This window comes from Poeciliopsis prolifica, unplaced genomic scaffold (genome assembly GCF_027474105.1).
Source record: "Poeciliopsis prolifica strain line A6 unplaced genomic scaffold, Auburn_PproV2 SCAFFOLD024, whole genome shotgun sequence".
In the NCBI taxonomy this organism is placed as follows: domain Eukaryota; kingdom Metazoa; phylum Chordata; class Actinopteri; order Cyprinodontiformes; family Poeciliidae; genus Poeciliopsis; species Poeciliopsis prolifica.
The window spans coordinates 3,323,300-3,341,973 of NW_026562399.1; the positions used below are offsets into that span (position 1 = coordinate 3,323,300).

At 37.9% G+C, this 18,674-nt stretch overlaps 1 protein-coding gene and 8 non-coding genes across 10 annotated transcripts in view; 8 read left to right on the top strand and 1 right to left on the bottom strand.

Moving 5' to 3' along the window:
- The window catches only part of mcama (melanoma cell adhesion molecule a), a 59,808-nt gene that overhangs the window by 37,933 nt on the left and 3,201 nt on the right, over positions 1 to 18,674 (top strand). For both annotated transcript variants that reach the window (XM_055046876.1, XM_055046877.1), the window contains exons 2-13: positions 2,439 to 2,572; positions 3,578 to 3,806; positions 3,923 to 3,993; positions 4,080 to 4,167; positions 5,252 to 5,431; positions 13,422 to 13,549; positions 14,299 to 14,443; positions 14,797 to 14,912; positions 15,333 to 15,474; positions 15,660 to 15,790; positions 16,019 to 16,160; positions 18,481 to 18,516. In XM_055046876.1, coding sequence (XP_054902851.1) covers positions 2,439 to 2,572; positions 3,578 to 3,806; positions 3,923 to 3,993; positions 4,080 to 4,167; positions 5,252 to 5,431; positions 13,422 to 13,549; positions 14,299 to 14,443; positions 14,797 to 14,912; positions 15,333 to 15,474; positions 15,660 to 15,790; positions 16,019 to 16,160; positions 18,481 to 18,516 — 1,542 coding nt within the window. The remainder of the gene's footprint in view (positions 1 to 2,438; positions 2,573 to 3,577; positions 3,807 to 3,922; positions 3,994 to 4,079; positions 4,168 to 5,251; positions 5,432 to 13,421; positions 13,550 to 14,298; positions 14,444 to 14,796; positions 14,913 to 15,332; positions 15,475 to 15,659; positions 15,791 to 16,018; positions 16,161 to 18,480; positions 18,517 to 18,674) is intronic.
- LOC129370761 (U5 spliceosomal RNA) lies at positions 7,259 to 7,371 on the bottom strand. Its single transcript, XR_008607089.1, has one exon. It is a non-coding gene; the product is annotated as a U5 spliceosomal RNA (small nuclear RNA).
- Positions 8,427 to 8,541, top strand: LOC129370764 (U5 spliceosomal RNA). Its single transcript, XR_008607092.1, has one exon. It is a non-coding gene; the product is annotated as a U5 spliceosomal RNA (small nuclear RNA).
- LOC129370767 (U5 spliceosomal RNA) lies at positions 9,318 to 9,430 on the top strand. Its single transcript, XR_008607095.1, has one exon. It is a non-coding gene; the product is annotated as a U5 spliceosomal RNA (small nuclear RNA).
- On the top strand, positions 9,893 to 10,007 carry LOC129370765 (U5 spliceosomal RNA). The gene has a single exon (XR_008607093.1). It is a non-coding gene; the product is annotated as a U5 spliceosomal RNA (small nuclear RNA).
- LOC129370762 (U5 spliceosomal RNA) lies at positions 10,783 to 10,896 on the top strand. The gene has a single exon (XR_008607090.1). It is a non-coding gene; the product is annotated as a U5 spliceosomal RNA (small nuclear RNA).
- On the top strand, positions 11,360 to 11,472 carry LOC129370766 (U5 spliceosomal RNA). Its single transcript, XR_008607094.1, has one exon. It is a non-coding gene; the product is annotated as a U5 spliceosomal RNA (small nuclear RNA).
- Positions 11,935 to 12,049, top strand: LOC129370763 (U5 spliceosomal RNA). Its single transcript, XR_008607091.1, has one exon. It is a non-coding gene; the product is annotated as a U5 spliceosomal RNA (small nuclear RNA).
- Positions 12,822 to 12,934, top strand: LOC129370760 (U5 spliceosomal RNA). The gene has a single exon (XR_008607088.1). It is a non-coding gene; the product is annotated as a U5 spliceosomal RNA (small nuclear RNA).

Consider the following 18,674-nt stretch of genomic DNA (forward strand, 5'->3'; position numbering starts at 1 on the left):
CCCTGAATGAATTATCTCTGTATAGCGCAGACACAGACAGCAGACAGACACAAATGTATTCACCAGCACCCCGACAGGCAGCAGTTTTGGTTGTCAGGGTCTACAGATCATGGGTCATGTGTGTTGGTGCTGCATTAAGTCACAACAGGAACAGATAAGAGCGGCCCCAGGTTGGCTTTGGAAGCCAAATCCGCAGCAGCCCCCCAGTGCTAATCGGATTAGCTGAAAAGTTAGCAGTATGGCCCCAAGGAGACACAACGTTTTTTACACTGACTTCTGCGACATCGTTTCTTCCTCAGCCTCCATAATCTCCTTCTTGTCTCAAAGCCCTTTCAGATCATCTGTATCGCAGTCGACAACAACAAACTGGAGGCGAGGTGAACTGGTTTTAACCTCTGCTGGGTGGGGGTGGAGGTCTTTTCCACCCAGGTGGGGGAACAATGGGGCGCTCGTTTCTTAAAGAAATGGTTGGGTGAGCACCGCCAGAGGCAGGCGGGACAGGAATGAAAAAAAATGAGTTGAGAAATTATTGGTGGTGACGAAAATGGGAAGGAGGAGGAGAGCGAGGAGGAGGAGGGCTGTGGGTGGTGGAGGCTGAATGGAGGCAGCAGGATGGCAACTGAACTCCTAAAGCGCCTTCATGCATGGTCTGCTTCAGCCAACCCTGGAAACATGGAGGAGCACCGTGAACTTTAGCTCCTCCTAACTGATCCTTCTTTATCATTTAAAGCCGTTTGTTAAAAACAAAACGTTACAGTTCCTGCTCCTGGGTGAAAATACTTTGGACCATAATAACTGGAACTTTGACAAAATGTGTATTGATGATTTTAATGATGACACTTGACAAAATGAAATGCCTGCTTCTGGTTTTCACAATTGTTGTCTGTATGGTGTGTTTATAATGTTTTTATATTTTCACATTGTAACACGCTTTGAACTGCGCAAATAAATTTGATTGATTGATTGATCTGCATTCATATCTGGAAACTGACATCTTATGAGGGTCATTGGAGATACGGAAGAAAAAAGAAGGAAAAGCTTTGGATATTTTTAAAATTAATTTCCAAGAAAGAACTTGGAGTTTGAGAAGTTGAAAATGTGCTAGAAAAACATCACATTTTGAGATTAATTTCAGAAATTTTCTACCAAAAACTTGGACATTTTTGAATTTCAAATATTTCAAATCTTCAACTTTTCAAACTCAGACAATTTCCAAGTTTTTTTTTTTTTTAAAGAAAACTCCTAATATTTTTTGCTGGCAAATGTTCAGCTCAAAAAAAGAATAAAGAGCCCACATTATGATGCGACCACCTCCATGCTTGGCAGCTAGTTTTACATTTTTAAACTTCAAACTTATAAACAGTCAACTTTTGCCTCCTTGGTTGTTGAACTATGCATCTTTTGTCTCTTCCACTAAACTTTCCATTACTCTGCTTGGATGTAGCACTGAACTGCCAACTTCTTTATCAAGGTGTCAGTGTCTAATGTTGGTATAATGGATTATTAAATATTCTTATGTATAGTTCTTTTTTGTGATGAAGTGAATTTTGGGTTTTTATTTAAGCCATAATCTTCAAAACTGAGAGGTGAATCTATAAGGAATATAAAAATATATGAGTTTTACTTTAATTGAATCATAGAATCTAACTTTCTGTGACATTTTAACTTATTGAGATGCACTCCCATATATTTAGGCCTATTTTTATAATTAATCCACAGGAAGGTCAAACATCAGCATTTAATTCCTATGTTTTTAAACAGCCTATGCAGTTCAAATAATAAATAAATCCCCCAAATTAATAATAGTAATGTCTATGAGGACTGAACGTGAGAACAAAAGTCCCACTTGCTAATGAGTTGAGGAAATGAAGTTACACTACACTGAGCATAACAAAGCAACTAGCAGCAGTGTGAGAACGTGGGAGGAAAAGCTAGGTTTTCTTTTAAGATCCCCCAAAAACAAATTAAAGAAAAAAATGACTTTCTTTTGGTGTCATCCTTTTTTTATTATTATTTGTCACTGCATGAATGGACCAATAGAACAGCTGCCAAGTTCAACATGGCTGAAAAAGCTCTTGGCACGCTGAATCAACAGCCCAGCGTCGAACTGGCCAGCCTTCCTTCGACTGCATTCCCAAAATGATGCCAAGGGAACCGATTTTTCTGGCCAAGTTGTGGTTTTGTGGCTGCAGTCAGTCAGACAGAAGGAAGATGAAAATGATGCCATGTGGACAAGAAGCCTTTTTTCTTCTTTCTTTGTGCCAACGTGTCTCCAGATCAACTTTGGAGGACATTGATCTGCCAAGCCCACTGCACTGAGAATAAAGCTAAAGGTCAAAATTAGTTAGAAAGAACACAGTCGCTATGAAATGGATGTTTGATTTATTGTAATTGTGGGTTTTCCAGTTGATTTATGTGCATTTAAATGTGTGTTTCAGTGTGGGGCAAAGTGGAACTGACTATGAATGATAACCTGGAGGCGTACCTCGGTGACCCGGCTGAGATCCCCTGCCATTACAGCTTCACTGGTGTGAACGAAGAGCCCAGCTTTGTCATAATCCAGTGGTTTGTGGTAAGTAAACTGACAGTGTCCGTCTGGAACTAGCTGTTCCAGAAACAGTCATGGTTTCTGCTTCACTTGTAGCATAAAGCTTTAGTTTGCTGCAGTATTCCCTGGAGAATTGCAGGTTGATGCCTACAACCTGCTATCTGATTAAACAGCAGCAGTGTTGGGCAACGATAATTAAACAGTTTGGTGCTCTAACAGTAAAATACTAATGTGAACATTAGTTCCACTTTTTCTAAAGGGCATCACCAACACAATATTTAGTGGGAGGTAATACTAAAGCGTTAGCTTCAATTCAAACTATATTTGCCCTTAAAATCCTTGACCTCCTGTTAAAATCTTGATGTTATGAACATGTTTTATAATTCCCATAGGTATTAATTTTGTGTATATCTCTGGTAAACTGTCTGTTTGTCCCCCTGTTTTGCTTGAAACAAAGATATTAGGGAAACAAAAGAGACAACTTAAGGAGAGGAAATGCTGTGTGATCAGTCTTCACCCTCTTTAAAATAAGAGCATGGATATAAGCTTCTAACTGCTTTAAGAGTGCTTACCAGTCGATAGCAAAAGCTTTAGCACAGTTGTTAAACTTAATTCAACTGAAAGTTTGCAGAACAGCTAAATAATCTTTAAGTTCACAAAGAAGTCTTGAGTTTTAAGTTTACAAATAAACACTTTCAAATTTATCCAGGAAAAGCAATTCAGAGGAACCTAGCTATGCTAATGTTAACAAAGTTAAAGTTAGCAAAAATGCTAAACATAAAGTTGGCTGTGCTATTAGTGCATTAACAACATTCTTATCGGTGTAGATCGTGACTAGTTTTGATAACCTTGATTGATTGCTATGTTTGTTGACAATGACAACTTGTAGCTCTAGTCCCTTTTAGAAAACAATTCAAGATGAGTTTAAAACTTCTTTCTGCCGTCTCTTTGTTTTGTGAATGGAACGCCTCTGGAAGGCCCTTGACTCGCCTAACCTATGATGTTTTCATTCACCTGGATTCTCTTCAGAGATCTGCAGGAAACGGCTCACGGATGCGGATCTTCTACAGTGACGTCAACCAGCAGATAGTTGACAACAACACAGACTACACCGGCCGCATCGAGGTGACCTCAGACCAGAGAGGAAACACACTCCTGATCCAAAACGTGCAGCTCTCTGACGAGAAGGAGTTCTTCTGCCAGGTCAACGGGCAGGAGGCTGGCAATGCCGAACGCAAGACTCACCTCAGGGTTTTTGGTAAGACAGCGCACAAAATCACAAAGTATAGTCTAATAGAAGATTTAAACACCTTAAACATCTATCTGCAGTTGCAAATGTAGCTGTTATAATTGACCAAATATCTTGTTTTTCAGCTCCTCCAGAGGCTCCAGAAATTGAAGGCGTCACTAATGGGATTTCTGTGAGCAACACGATGCCATCTAAGGTGGGTCAACTCAGCCTGAAGGTCAACAAAAACAATAAAATCTCAAAAAAATCTGGATAATTGAAACTGTATAAAATCCCCTCCAGGTGGCATCATGTGAGGTTCGAAATGGATTTCCTAAACCCAACATCACCTGGTACAAGGATAGCGAGCCACTGGTACCTAAAGTAGGACGTAAGTTTTGACCTCTCTGGCTTTTCCTCCTTATTTTAAAATATTTATATCAAATTGCATCTGATTGGTGTAAAGGTTTAACATTTGGCTTAGCAACAGGTTTGCTGAAAAATTTAAAATAAGAAACACCCATAAAATAATCCATGAATCAGAACTGCTAGCGCAATTATCCTGTTAAAAACAGCGCAGTCCTTAATGGGTAAGTATTGAAAAAGTACTTGCCTGGTAATTACTTACATATTTCTAAAGCTCGATTTCACTTTGCTTGCTAAAAGTTAGTACCTATAGAATCACAAAATCCTGTAAATAGAACCTGTCTGACAACATGAAGTAGGCTGAAAACATGTGACTTGCAAGATATGAAGCTATTGTAGCTTACAGTACCTTATTTTCATTGTCATAATCATTGTGAGAAAGATAAAGATAAAATAATACTGAAATGTTTGATAACCTTTACCGTGCCTATAAAGAGCATCCAACAATTCAGCCATTTTCTGGCAACAACTTAAAACCTTAAAAGTCACAATTAAAATGGGCCACTGCCTAGCAACCCCAACCAAACCCAGCACCGTTGCCTAGCAATCAAAGCCAAGTTCCAGCACATTTGGTCAGCTGGTTTCACTGCTCTATGTGCTGCACAATGGCTGCTGGACAAGACAAGTGCTCAGTTGTTGGTTGTGCTGGAAGCGCCACTTCTGCTTTTTTAAATATGTATTGCTGTCTACTTGTGTTTGCAGCTATTTTCACATGCGAGTTTAAATGTTGATTTGGGAGTTGTGGTCGGCAACAGCTTATTTGGATTTAAAGTGACAAGACGCCCTAAAACATCTCATTCTGAAAGGATCTCAAAATAAAGATAATGAGATGAGATCTCATTATCTCAAAATGATTTTGTGCAAATATGTAATAAACATGTTTTCTATAGTCCTAACCTGTTCAAGGAAGCATAATAGCATCTACACCCAGAGGATGCTGACTACTTGACTAATCAGGTTTCCTAACATTATCAGCCACAGAAGTTCACATGAGCTGATTCAAACGCTTCATTTTGACATTATTTCTTGCTGTGTTTTCACCGTTCTAGAGGTGAACGTGATCATCCTGGTGACCCGGGAGTTCAGAGGCTTCTACTCTGTGCAGAGCACCCTGGAATACAGGATACTGAAGGAGGACAAGAACTCCCGTTTCTCCTGTGAGGTCAGCTTCTCTGTCCCGGGGGCCATCAGGACGAGGATGTCCCAAAGCATCAACGTCACCGTTCACTGTGAGTTTCATACTGTTATACTGACCTGTAGTAGAGCAGTAAGTCACTAATTAAACTCTAATGCTGTCTGCCTCACCTCGATTCTTGACTGTAATTGTCTCCAAGTTTTGTCACCATAATTGCCTGACAACGCTTTAATTAGTTCGGCTCAATGCTTCCAGCTTTTGCAGTCAGATAAACAGTTTCCTTGCTGTTCTGTATTGTTTCCAGTTCTGTTGCTAATTTCAGTATTTTCACTTTAACCCATACTTTCTTTATTTGGCTTGCAGTTTGTTTGCTTCTCCTAGGCAGTTTATTGTTTTGCATTTGGCTGTAAAAGATGCTAATGTAATTGAACTTGCACTTTGTGAGTGGAATATTCATAAAAACACCCACGTCAGAAAAGCTAAAGCCAGTAAATCCACAGTGCTGGGGAAAACTCCTAGAAAATGGAGGAAAACTGGTGCTCAGAGGTTAAATGTTCAGATTTAAAATCTCTTCATCCCTTTCTGGTTTGTCTGTTTGCTCACAGTTTGTTAAAATCTGAATATTTAATAAAGGTTCTCCACCAATCTTAAAAATGAATCTTAGTTAAAATTCAAGGACAGAAAAAAACATCCAGATTAAAATAATTATGCCACTGGGTGTAAGACAAACAATCCTGGCAAACCAGCATCAATTATTTCATCACTTGGGTTATCTGTGAGAAAATGCATTGTATTCAGCATTGAATACAATGCTGGGCACAAATAATATGTATTTGTGCCTGAAATTATCTAATAACTAAGTGAAGAGAAATGTCCAAAAACATTCAAAGAGACTGCTATCTTGCACAAACAAGGCGCTGTTAGGACTAAAGACGCTTGATGAAGATGAAGGTTTAATCATTTTGAGACAGCAGCAGTCATTAAAGGGGACATTTTATGCAGAATTCACATTTTGCACATTTTTGTACTTTGATTTAAGTTTCTACTCATTCTAAAAGCAACCCTAGCACTCAAAAAGAAATCATTGCATCTATTTTTGTGCAATATGCTTATATTTTTTGGTGTCTGTAAAATAAGCCGTTTCAAACATCTCCATAATGTAATGTCAAATCAGCAGGTTCTCCTCGTTACATAGCAACGACCATTATCTAGCAGCACAAGAAGAGCTCCAGCATGTTAGCTGAGTTCCAGGACATTTGGTCAGCTGGTATGCTGGACAACGGCTCCTGCAGGATGAGTGTTTCGTTATTTCCTTACCATTCAGACACCACTTGTTGTCTTCTTGTTGGTTGTGCAGGTGTCTGCACTTCTGCTTTTCAAAGATGTTGTTGTTGTATAATTTGTAATCTGTTTGCAGCCATTCTGTAGTGCAAGTGTAAATGTTAAGTTGGCATTGCATGGCCAGCAGCAGCTTACTTGGATTTAAAGTGATGATACCCTTAAAATAGGCCTTTCATTCTGAAAGCTGGAAATAGGCAGAACTGAGCTGACTAAAATCTCATCATCTAAGAATGATTTTGTGCAAAAAATGTAATAAGATATTTTGTGTAGCCTCTATGTGTATGCTAATCTGCTTAGGGATGTATAATAGGTCACCCTTAAAGTGTTACTAACAGCTTAACCCCTTCCCCTGACAAATGTTGAACAATTCCACCCAAAAACACCAGAAGAGGGCAGAGAAAAGAGCTGCAGAGAGCAAGACAGTAGAAGAGGCTTAGGATAAAAAATGCACCAATAACTCTTTCCTCAGAGCTCTTTACATACACACAAAATAACAGTATATTTATACTGCATGCTGTGTCAAGCTGATCTACAATTCTGAAAACATAATAAACATATTTATATTTAACATAGAAGGAACACTCCACTTGACAGCAGAGTATCAAAAATTTATAATAAACTGTTGTTGTTCCTCTCCACGGAAATCTTTAGTAAAAGGCGAAAGATTTGTACGATCTGAAGAGAACAAAGAGTGGATGACCTCTTAAAGCTGTAGGTGCCCCATTTGTCCTGTCATCATACCCACTTCACTGACGGTCCTATTGACTGAACAATGCTTTGTGGGTTCTGACAAGCTGGCCACACCTCTATTTTTTTAACCTGTTTAAAGGCTTTTTTTTCCATTTCAAATCTTTTTTCCAAGGGTAATTTTTCCACTTTCAGTTTTAAAATACATTTTAAGTTTTAATTGATTTTTTTTGTTTCAAATGTTGTTCCTATGAACAAACTTTATGGCCCCAATTTAGGTCCATAGCACTTATTTGATCAGCACAAAGGTTTGGTCGTTCAGGATAGGTTTGTGTATAGTCACTGTTTTCTAAAAAAGTTGCCAGAGGAGTCTGAAAAATTGCTCAAAATAGTGACAAAGAGCATTGCTACATTATTGATTATAATATAGAGATATAGTAGAACTAGTAACGTTACAGAAAATGTCTTTCCACTTGTCTTCACACTTGGCCGTGTCCATTGGTGTCTTTTAGCTCCGCCCACTTTGGTAGAATTTAAAATTTACCTTAATAAGGGGTTTAGTTACACTTTGAAGATAATCTATGAAGATTCCTTGAATGTTGGAACAGGTCTATGGGCAATACAAAACATGTCACTTACATTTACTTTTGTTAAAGGTTTTGTTGGCTCTCGTGGCCTTTACTTTGCAGTTGTCAGGAAGAAAGGTAGGTTATGAGAGAGGGGGAAGATATGCAGCAAAGTTTGTCAGGCTCGGACTCGAACCCTTGACTAAGGCCTCAATATGTGGGTTGAACTTTACCCCTGCACACCTCTTGCTTAAAATTATTACTCAATAAAGATTACATTTTCATTGATTGTGCATAGTTCAAGCTTCTTTTAGAATGAGGTGTTATGGCTTTACACAGACAATGCACTGAAATAATAACAACACAATGTTCCAAGTCCCACTGAAGTGATGATGGCAATTACTCCTCATTGACAAGCAGCAGAGGGGACAGCGCCGTCAGTGAAGTGGGTATGATGTCAGGAGAAATGGGGAACCTACAGCGTTAACAGGTCATGCACTCTTGTTTCTCTTCAAACTGTACAAATCTTTCGCCTTTTACTAAAGATTTCCGTGGAGAGGAACAACAAGAGTTTATCCTAATTTTTTGATACCCTGCTGTTTGGTGGGGTTTTCTTTCTGTGTTAATGGAAACTTTAACAATAATTCTAACTATTAGAATATCTATATCTGTGCTATGATGAAGTTGCTTTAAAATAAATTAAGTCAACTCTGTTGGTATCAGACAATATTTTACATATATGTTTACATGTGCAATGATGTAATTTGTTTTTACTTGATTTTGTGAGTGTGAGAAATGTGAAACACAGACTGAAAATGTCAAAATTTATCAAATTTTTTTTCCCACGTCACATGCACATAGAGTATTGATGGTGTTTAAATAAAGCTAACAGTTTTCAGACTGAAAAAAACAGAATCATTAACTAGTTCTGAACATTTTTTTAACATTCTCAGAACTTTTTTTCAGTTAAATTTTTTTTTTTAACAAACTTTATTGCCCAAATTCAGCTTCATAGGACTCAGTTCTCCTTCATGTCAAAACAGATCACTGTCGACATAAAACAAAACAGGAAAAAAGTCACAAATCTAGTGTGACAGGTCACGAGTGACTGTAAAACAATTACAAGGACTGTGAGTTCCTAATAATAGTGGCAAAGTGCTTCGCTACATTACATAAAAGCCTACATAATTTTGAGATCTAGAATTCAATCAAATTCATAAATACTGTACTCATATTAAATACAAATCTTCAAATAAAGTGGTTAAAAACCATAGGTGCTGCCAGCTTTTTGGTTCCCACAATGCATTGCTATAGTCAAATAGCGCCGTCAGTGAAGTGGGTATGATGACAGGAGAAATGGGGAACCAACAGCAGTAAAAGGTCATGCACTCTTGTTTCTCTTCAAATTGTATAAATCTTTCGCCTTTTACTAAAGATTTCCATGGAGAGGAACAACAAGAGTTTATTCTAATTTTTGATACCCTGCTAAGAGGTGGGGTAAACTAAAGTTGTTATAAAGAAAACCACTGATAAACAAATTTGTGTAATACACTTGCTACATATTGCTGTTATGTAGAAACTGGCCTTTTAAGTTAACTGAGGCAACTCTATTTTCATAAACATGTTTATATATTTACTTAGATGTGTCGTGAAGAATATTTGTTTTTACTTAACTTTGAGAGCATGAGAAATGCCGAGCACGTGTAGAAACCATGAAAGATGAAGGAACGACCCCTTTCACCATGTAGTCCAGTCTCCATGCGTGGAGTCTATTGATTGTCTATTGGTTTTTTTTCTTTTCAATATTGTCAGAGGTGTGGCTATGGCTTAACATAAAGTGGTTGAAAAACATAGGCGTGGCTTTTTGAATCCCACAATGCATTGCTATAGTCAAATAGCGCCGTCAGTGAAGTGGGTATGATGTCAGGAGAAATGGGGAACCTACAGCGTTAACAGGTCATGCACTCTTGGTTCTCTTCAGATCGTACAAATCTTTCGCCTTTTACTAAAGATTTCCGTGGAGAGGAACAACAAGAGTTTATCCTAATTTTTTGATACCCTGCTGTTTGGTGGGGTTTTCTTTCTGTGTTAATGGAAACTTTAACAATAATTCTATTAGAATATCTATATCTGTGCTATGATGAAGTTGCTTTAAAATAAATTAATTCAACTATGTTGGTATCAGACAATATTTTACATATATGTTTACATGTGCAATGATGTAATTTGTTTTTACTTGATTTTGTGAGTGAGAAATGTGAAACACAGACTGAAAATGTCAAAATTTATCAAAATTTTTTCCCACGTCACATGCACATAGAGTATTGATGGTATTTAAATAAAGCTAACAGTTTTCAGACTGAAAAAAACAGAATCATTAACTAGTTCTGAACATTTTTTTAACATTCTCAGAACTTTTTTTCAGTTAAATTTTTTTTTTTAACAAACTTTATTGCCCAAATTCAGCTTCATAGGACTCAGTTCTCCTTCATGTCAAAACAGATCACTGTCGACATAAAACAAAACAGGAAAAAAGTCACAAATCTAGTGTGACAGGTCACGAGTGACTGTAAAACAATTACAAGGACTGTGAGTTCCTAATAATAGTGGCAAAGTGCTTCGCTACATTACATAAAAGCCTACATAATTTTGAGATCTAGAATTCAATCAAATTCATAAATACTGTACTCATACTCATATTAAATACAAATCTTCAAATAAAGTGGTTAAAAACCATAGGTGCTGCCAGCTTTTTGGTTCCCACAATGCATTGCTATCATCAAATAGCGCCGTCAGTGAAGTGGGTATGATGACAGGAGAAATGGGGAACCAACAGCAGTAAAAAGTCATGCACTCTTGTTTCTCTTCAAATTGCATAAATCTTTCGCCTTTTACTAAAGATTTCTGTGGAGAGGAACAACAAGAGTTTATTCTAATTTTTGATACCCTGATAAGAGGTGGGGTAAACTTAAGTTGTTATAAAGAAAACCACTGATAAACAAATTTGTGTAATACACTTGCTACATATAGCTGTTATGTAGAAAGTGGCCTTTTAAGTTAACTGAGGCAATTCTATTTTCATAAACATGTTTATGTATTTACTTAGATGTGTGGTGAAGAATATTTGTTTTTACTTAACTTTGAGAGCATGAGAAATGCCGAGCACGTGTAGAAACCATGAAAGATGAAGGAACGACCCCTTTCACCATGTAGTCCAGTCTCCATGCGTTGGAGTCTATTGATTGTCTATTGGTTTTTTTTCTTTTCAATATTGTCAGAGGTGTGGCTATGGCTTAACATAAAGTGGTTGAAAAACATAGGCGTGGCTTTTTGAATCCCACAATGCATTGCTATAGTCAAATAGCGCCGTCAGTGAAGTGGGTATGATGTCAGGAGAAATGGGGAACCTACAGCGTTAACAGGTCATGCACTCTTGGTTCTCTTCAGATCGTACAAATCTTTCGCCTTTTACTAAAGATTTCCGTGGAGAGGAACAACAAGAGTTTATTCTAATTTTTGATACCCTGCTAAGAGGTGGGGTAAACTTAAGTTGTTATAAAGAAAACCACTGATAAACAAATTTGTGTAATACACTTGCTACATATTGCTGTTATGTAGAAAGTGGCCTTTTAAGTTAAATGAGGCAACTCTATTTTCATAAACATGTTTACATATTTACTTAGATGTGTGGTGAAGAATATTTGTTTTTACTTAACTTTGAGAGCATGAGAAATGCCGAGCACGTGTAGAAACCATGAAAGATGAAGGAACGACCCCTTTCACCATGTAGTGGAGTCTCCATGCGTGGAGTCTATTGATTGTCTATTGGTTTTTTTTCTTTTCAATATTGTCAGAGGTGTGGCTATAGCTTAACATAAAGTGGTTGAAAAACATAGGCGTGGCTTTTTGGTTCCCACAATGCATTGCTATAGTCAAATAGCGCCGTCAGTGAAGTGGGTATGATGTCAGGAGAAATGGGGAACCAACAGCAGTAAAAGGTCATGCACTCTTGTTTCTCTTCAAACTGTATAAATTTTTTCCCTTTTACTAAAGATTTCCGTGGAGAGGAACAACAAGAGTTTATTCTAATTTTTTGATACCCTGCTAACTGGTGGGGTTTTCTTTCTGTATTAATAGAAACTTTAACAATAATTCTAACTATTAGAATATCTATATCTGTGCTATGATGAAGTTGCTTTAAAATAAATTAAGTCAACTATGTTGGTATCAGACAATATTTTACATATATGTTTACATGTGCAATGATGTAATTTGTTTTTACTTGATTTTGTGAGTGTGTGAAATGTGAAACACAGACTGAAAATGTCAAAATTTATCAAATTTTTTTCCCACGTCACATGCACATAGAGTATTGATGGTATTTAAATAAAGCTAACAGTTTTGAGACTGAAAAAAACAGAATCATTAACTAGTTCTGAACATTTTTTTAACATTCTCAGAACTTTTTTTCAATTAAATTTTTTTAACAAACTTTATTGCCCAAATTCAGCTTCATAGGACTCAGTTCTCCTTCATGTCAAAACAGATCACTGTCGACATAAAACAAAACAGGAAAAAAGTCACAAATCTAGTGTGACAGGTCACGAGTGACTGTAAAACAATTACAAGGACTGTGAGTTCCTAATAATAGTGGCAAAGTGCTTCGCTACATTACATAAAAGCCTACATAATTTTGAGATCTAGAATTCAATCAAATTCATAAATACTGTACTCATATTAAATACAAATCTTCAAATAAAGTGGTTAAAAACCATAGGTGCTGCCAGCTTTTTGGTTCCCACAATGCATTGCTATCATCAAATAGCGCCGTCAGTGAAGTGGGTATGATGTCAGGAGAAATGGGGAACCAACAGCAGTAAAAGGTCATGCACTCTTGTTTCTCTTCAAACTGTATAAATCTTTTGCCTTTTACTAAAGATTTCTGTGGAGAGAAACAACAAGATTTTATTCTAAATTTTTGAAACCTTGCTGTTTGGTGGGGTTTTATTTTTGTGTTATATAAAAATACATTTTTGTGAAAAGGACTCTGAATTACAGTGAAGTCTATTATATTAGTTTTTATTTGGTTTGTATAAAAACCATAAGAAATTAAGGAGCAGTAAAAATATATTCTTTATGACTATTGGCTATTGATTTCCAGCAACAAAAGCTGATTTGGGGATTCAGTTACTCTTGAAAAGTGGCTTTTTGAGTTTTCTTTTGGAGAAGTCATTTGTTATATTGATTGTGTTGGGTTTTCTTATGAACATCTGATCATTTACAAATTTTGCCAGTAAACCCAATTTGCAGGTTCAGCTGTATCAAACTAAACTTCTTCTGGTTATTGTTGGAACAGTTTTGTAAAAAGCCAGACTGGATCTGTCAGCATTATGGAAATGATCTTGTGAAGTGACTTTACCAGCATGCTGAATAAGCCTGTCTAATTTAGATTATTTCTTTGTGTGTGTGTGTGTGCATGTGCGTATGCAGACCCCACCACCATGATGGAGCTGTGGAAGGATTCGCCGCAGGGCTTGGTCAAAGAGGGGGATACCGTAGAGCTGCGTTGCCAGGGTGACGGCAACCCCCCGCCGATCTTCATTTTCAGCAAGGAACAAGTAAGAATGGAGCGTCTTTTCTCACCCTCCGTCCCCCGAGAGCGAGTGAGTGACACACAAGAGGCACGCAGTGAGTGTTTTTGAAATGCAGCGCTCTCAGTGCCCTGTGCAGACACAAGCGTGGAGGGTCTGTGATGACTCTGACCCGGATCAGACCGGAGGCCATGTTGGCGAGCAGGGCTCGTTCCCACGTCAGACGCACATCCATTGTGTATCTGCAGAACACAAAGGCTCAGCTGACTGCAGTCTGAGCATTTCCCAATCAGCCAAGTTGACAGACTTGGTCAGACAGAGTAATTTGAAGAAAGGGAACATTTTAGAAATACATTCAGTCTTAAGGATGCAGCATGTATCTTTTAGTAAAAATATTTTTTGACACATTTGTTAAAAACTGTCACCATGGTGTGGCGATGTGGTATCAGACAGATATTCTGTGAAAGAAATTGAGCTCCCAGTCCTCCCAGTTCTTATTTAGAAACAACCAGATATTTAGGTTTTTGAGTTTTTATGTTGCTTAGTCAAATAGCTCAGGCAGTGAAGTTGATATGCTGACAGGAGAAATGGGACACCACAGCATTAAATAAATATTTTGCCTTTTGCTGAAGATTTCTGTGGAGAATTAATTCAATAAATCGTCTCATTCCTTCGTTAAACTGTTGAACCACTTCATCATTTGCAGTCAAGAAGAAGAAATCTTAAAAATTACGTTTAAATGTTGCTGAACAAACTCAATGGAGTTTCCTTTTCAGGAGCCGGATGTGCCGTTGGAGAGCAGAGATGATGTCCTGATTCTGCCGTCGGTGTCCCGGAAAGACAGCGGCATCTACCAATGCCGGGTGCTGGACTCTGCTGGACAAGCAGAGGTCAAAGAAGAGATCACGCTCACGGTGCATTGTACGTAGGAAAACATGCGACACGCCGGGAACTGCAAGTCTGCAGAATTATTCTATACTTTAGTATTTAGAGACTTTGAAGTTGAAATTCTGACTCAGGGCTGATCATGGGATATTTTAGGTTTTGTTCTGGGAGCGTAAAACATCTTTGTGTAGAAATGTGATACTTAGTATTCTTCCAGATTGCGAAATCTGGAGAATTAGACATTTTCTAGAACAAATAAGGACATTTTCAAGTTTGAAAAGTCAAAAATTTTCTTGGAAATTGAGCTCAGATTTTTTTTTAGAAAAAAACATGGACATTTCTGAATGTGTGTGTGTGTGTGTGTCATGTTGTGCTTTCTCCCGTTTCAGATTTGGACCCTGCTGTTGTGGTTCCAAAAGATTTGGAGTATATGAACCAAGGTGAAAACCTGGTGGCATCGTGCAACGCCCTGTCCTCTCTGAAAACTGTAACCATCTGGTACAAGGTGAACAAAAACACTTCATTTCAATTTGAAGTTAGTCCCTGTTGCTTGTGCACTTTTTTCTTCAACTAAACTATCCGTCTATGTGCTAGGATACAGGGATTTCTGAGTGGCCAAGTAGTTTAGGTGGACTAAATTTTCCCTAAACTCTTGAATGGGCTTAATTTCATAAAACTCTCAAGACTGCAGTTATTCTCTGTTGTTTATTCATTTTTTCCTTCCACTAAACTTTCCATTAACATGTTTGGATATAAGGACATTTTTTAGCTACACTGGACAGCTGTCCAATCAGCAGTCTTCCCTCTGATTGTTGTGGCCATAAAGTTAGTGTTAGTGAATTGACCAGTGTCATAATGTTCTGACATTCCGGTGGCGTTGCTGACCTTGAGGTCTTGTTTGAATGTTTGCCTTGGGTTTGTTTAGGAAGGGAAGCAGGTGGGTCATGGCAACACGCTGCACCTGAATGATGCCACCTACGAGACGAGTGGACAGTACGTTTGCGAGGTGACCGTTCCCTCCCTGCCCTCCCTGCACACCAACGGCTCGGTTCACATCATCGTCCAAGGTCAGTGAGCTTTGAGTTCTGATAGTTTCGAAAGGAAGTTCTGTGTTATGAAGACGTAAATGAAACAGAATGAAGTGTTTTTATGAGTATCTTACAACATGTTGGTGAATGTTTACTAGAACAAGATCTAGTAAACATGCTGTTTACTAGATCCTGGTCAATGTTTGTGGTGGCTGTTCCTCCAGGAGGGCCTCAGCTGGCCGGCGTAGAGGACGAGATCCAGCTGGAGGAAGTGGCCGGCCGCATGCTGAACCTGAGCTGTGAGGCCCGCGGGCATCCACTGCCCAGCATCACCTGGAGCATCACAGGCAGCCAGGTAATCGTTCATCCAACTTTTGCAATGTATACAAACTCGACAATGAGTTTGTATACAAGTAATATAAGTAAAGACAAATACACAAACATTTGCTTTGGAAGTTTTAGAAAAGAGACATGCTGGATTTTATGAAACTTTTAGTTACACCTAAAGGAAATTCAGTTTGTCCCTTTTGGAAGAGAGATGTCAATAACTTTTGCATAAATAAAAATATCTCTTTCTCTGTAGAACTGGCAAGAAGTGATGAGCAAAGCTAACGACCACATGACTCACAGCATGGTGTCGATCAAGATCAACTCGGACGTTAGCGCCGTTTGTAACGCGTCCAACAACCAGGGCACTGAGGTCAAGGTCTTCAGCATCAAAGCCAGTAAGCGTCTCTTTCTTAGGTATATTGAACATGTGCATGTTAAATTTTCTGATTCAAAATTGAGAAATTGTTTGACAAGTCACAACTGTTCTTCTTCCTTGAAAATACTGGGATCTGTGTTTTTTTATTTGGCAAAGTTGAAAAAGTTTGAGCTGTCAAAACACAAGCATAGATCTACATTTAGATGATTTATCTGGCATCATTTAGATATGAATGGACAGAATACTAACACAGGCTAATCTTTAGCTGTTGTCAGTCCTGAAGTTAGCATCTGCTTTGTTCACTTTGCAGCGCTACACTAAAGTTATATTTCACAGTTTATGAGGAATCTGGACTACAGTTTAACACTAAAAGTATAAAAAGGATAAAAATGATCTTTGGCATTTTTGGATTACCATGACTGGCTAACTGTTGGCTGCTTCTAAAGCTAACATTAGCATTTGTATTGATTCTATGCTACAGATCTGCCTTAAAATCTAAAATAAAATGTTGAGCAAAGAACAAAATATTAATAATTTGCAAGGACTGTGACTTGCTAACTAGTTTATACTGCTAGATCCAGTTTTGCACCTCGAGGAACCTTTAAACATTTACAGTTTCTTTATAACAGTTTGAGATTCATGAAAAATGCATTTGCTAAATCACACAAAAATACTGTTTCAAAGTTTTTTAGCACTACAGGTTGGATTTTGAACAAACTTAGACTGAATTATTCTGCACTGTTTAGAGATTTTATTCTTGGTGAAAACACAAAAGTAACTGTTTCAATGTTATCATTACAATCATCTTAGAATAAAACAAAGAATAAGAAATTTAAAAATGGAGAAGTTGAACCTAGACTGAACTATTCTGCACTAATTACTGACTCTTTAAAGCAATCTATGCTTTATATATGAAAACAAATAAGTTGGATTCTTGCTTTTCTTTTTTCTTTTGTTTTAAATACAAATATTGTCCTATTCTCATGAACCAATTGTTGAGTAGTGTCTCATGACCTGCATAAATCGACATGCAATTCTTTCACCAACCCTTTTGGTAAAAAATGATGTCAAGTTTTCTTAATGCAGCATGATCCACATTAGATCTGAAGAATGAATCAGAGCTCTTTTGCTGCAGTTCATTCAACCTGACATGTATCTGCTGCAGTCGACTCTGAGCTCATTTTGCCCCTCCAGCAGTTTGAAGAAAAGATTCTCAAGACGAATACATATAAAAATTCAAATGACTGCATGTGGTCTTTGTGATTTTTATTACAGCCAGAAATTTGGGGCAAAATGGCTTACAAGTTTGTAGTATTTTTTCTGATTTTTTTGAATTTCTTTAGAATTGGAGAGTCTATCTGTGTCCAAAAGTTTTGATAATTAGATTGAAAAAAAACCCCAAAACACTGGGTTCTTTCAAATCCCTCTCACCTCGACTCAGTTCGTGAGAGATGGGCGTATCGAAGAAAGGGACTATGATTGTTTTCCCAAGTTGTATATGACAGCATTGTCAAGGTGTCTGCTTGTTGAAGTCAAGCTAATTTAGGCTGGTTAGGGCTCCTATCAATATATACAAATGTTGGAAATAGCTGAGAAAACACCCAGACCTTCTCTTTTCTAATGTGTTTGTCGATTTGATCAAATCTTTGACTTTGCCTGAATTCACGCCTCATGATTTATTCCATAGCTACATGTTAAGGTTGTCAAAGTCCAGCTAGCAAAGCTCTCCTACTTCCCTCTTCCTTGCTATTTTTTCTTTAATTTAAACTTTTTAGTAGCCTCTGAAATGTGATACCCTTGAACCTTGAAACCTAGTTGTACTAGTAGCAAATAACTGTGTCCATTTTAAATATGTATATGTCTTGTGCACATTTAGATTTATATTGACAACTTAACAGCTAAAAACAATGCTATCATCAGCGAGGAGTTTTTTTGCCCTGCAGCAGGGACCTTGAGCAGGTGACGTCACGCTGCAGTGTATCATGGGCATCACTGTCAAGTTGGATTTGGACATGCTTTGTTCATGCTTCTCTAACTTTAAAATAAAGCACAAACAATTCTTTTTACACTTGCTTATGGTGTGTTCACTGATCAGGGACTGATAGGATTTTTCAGTTTCCAAGACGAAAACCGACCAATTCTGGTCACCAGCCGAATTCTTGTCGCATCGTTAATAACAAGCAGCTGATAAATGACCACAGTTTGCTCTTTAACCAAATGTTTAACACAGTAAATGCAGGTTTGCACTAATCTTAAGGGATTTGTGTGTTTATGTGTTGGATTAATGTTGGTGGACGTGAACTTCTTCCCGCTCTGAGTGTTGTTTTACTCGTCCACAGTTCCCAGGGTCACCCGCACCGCCCCCTTCTCTCCCGGTAAGACGATTACCGTCCTGCAGTCTCTAATGTTGCAGCTTTCCAGCTCAAACACTTTCCTCCCAATGTTCATGCTTTTCACCAACATACGTGTGTGACAATGCAGGCCTGCAGTAGGCCATGCATTATTTACAGGCATTCCATCCTATGACTGTCTT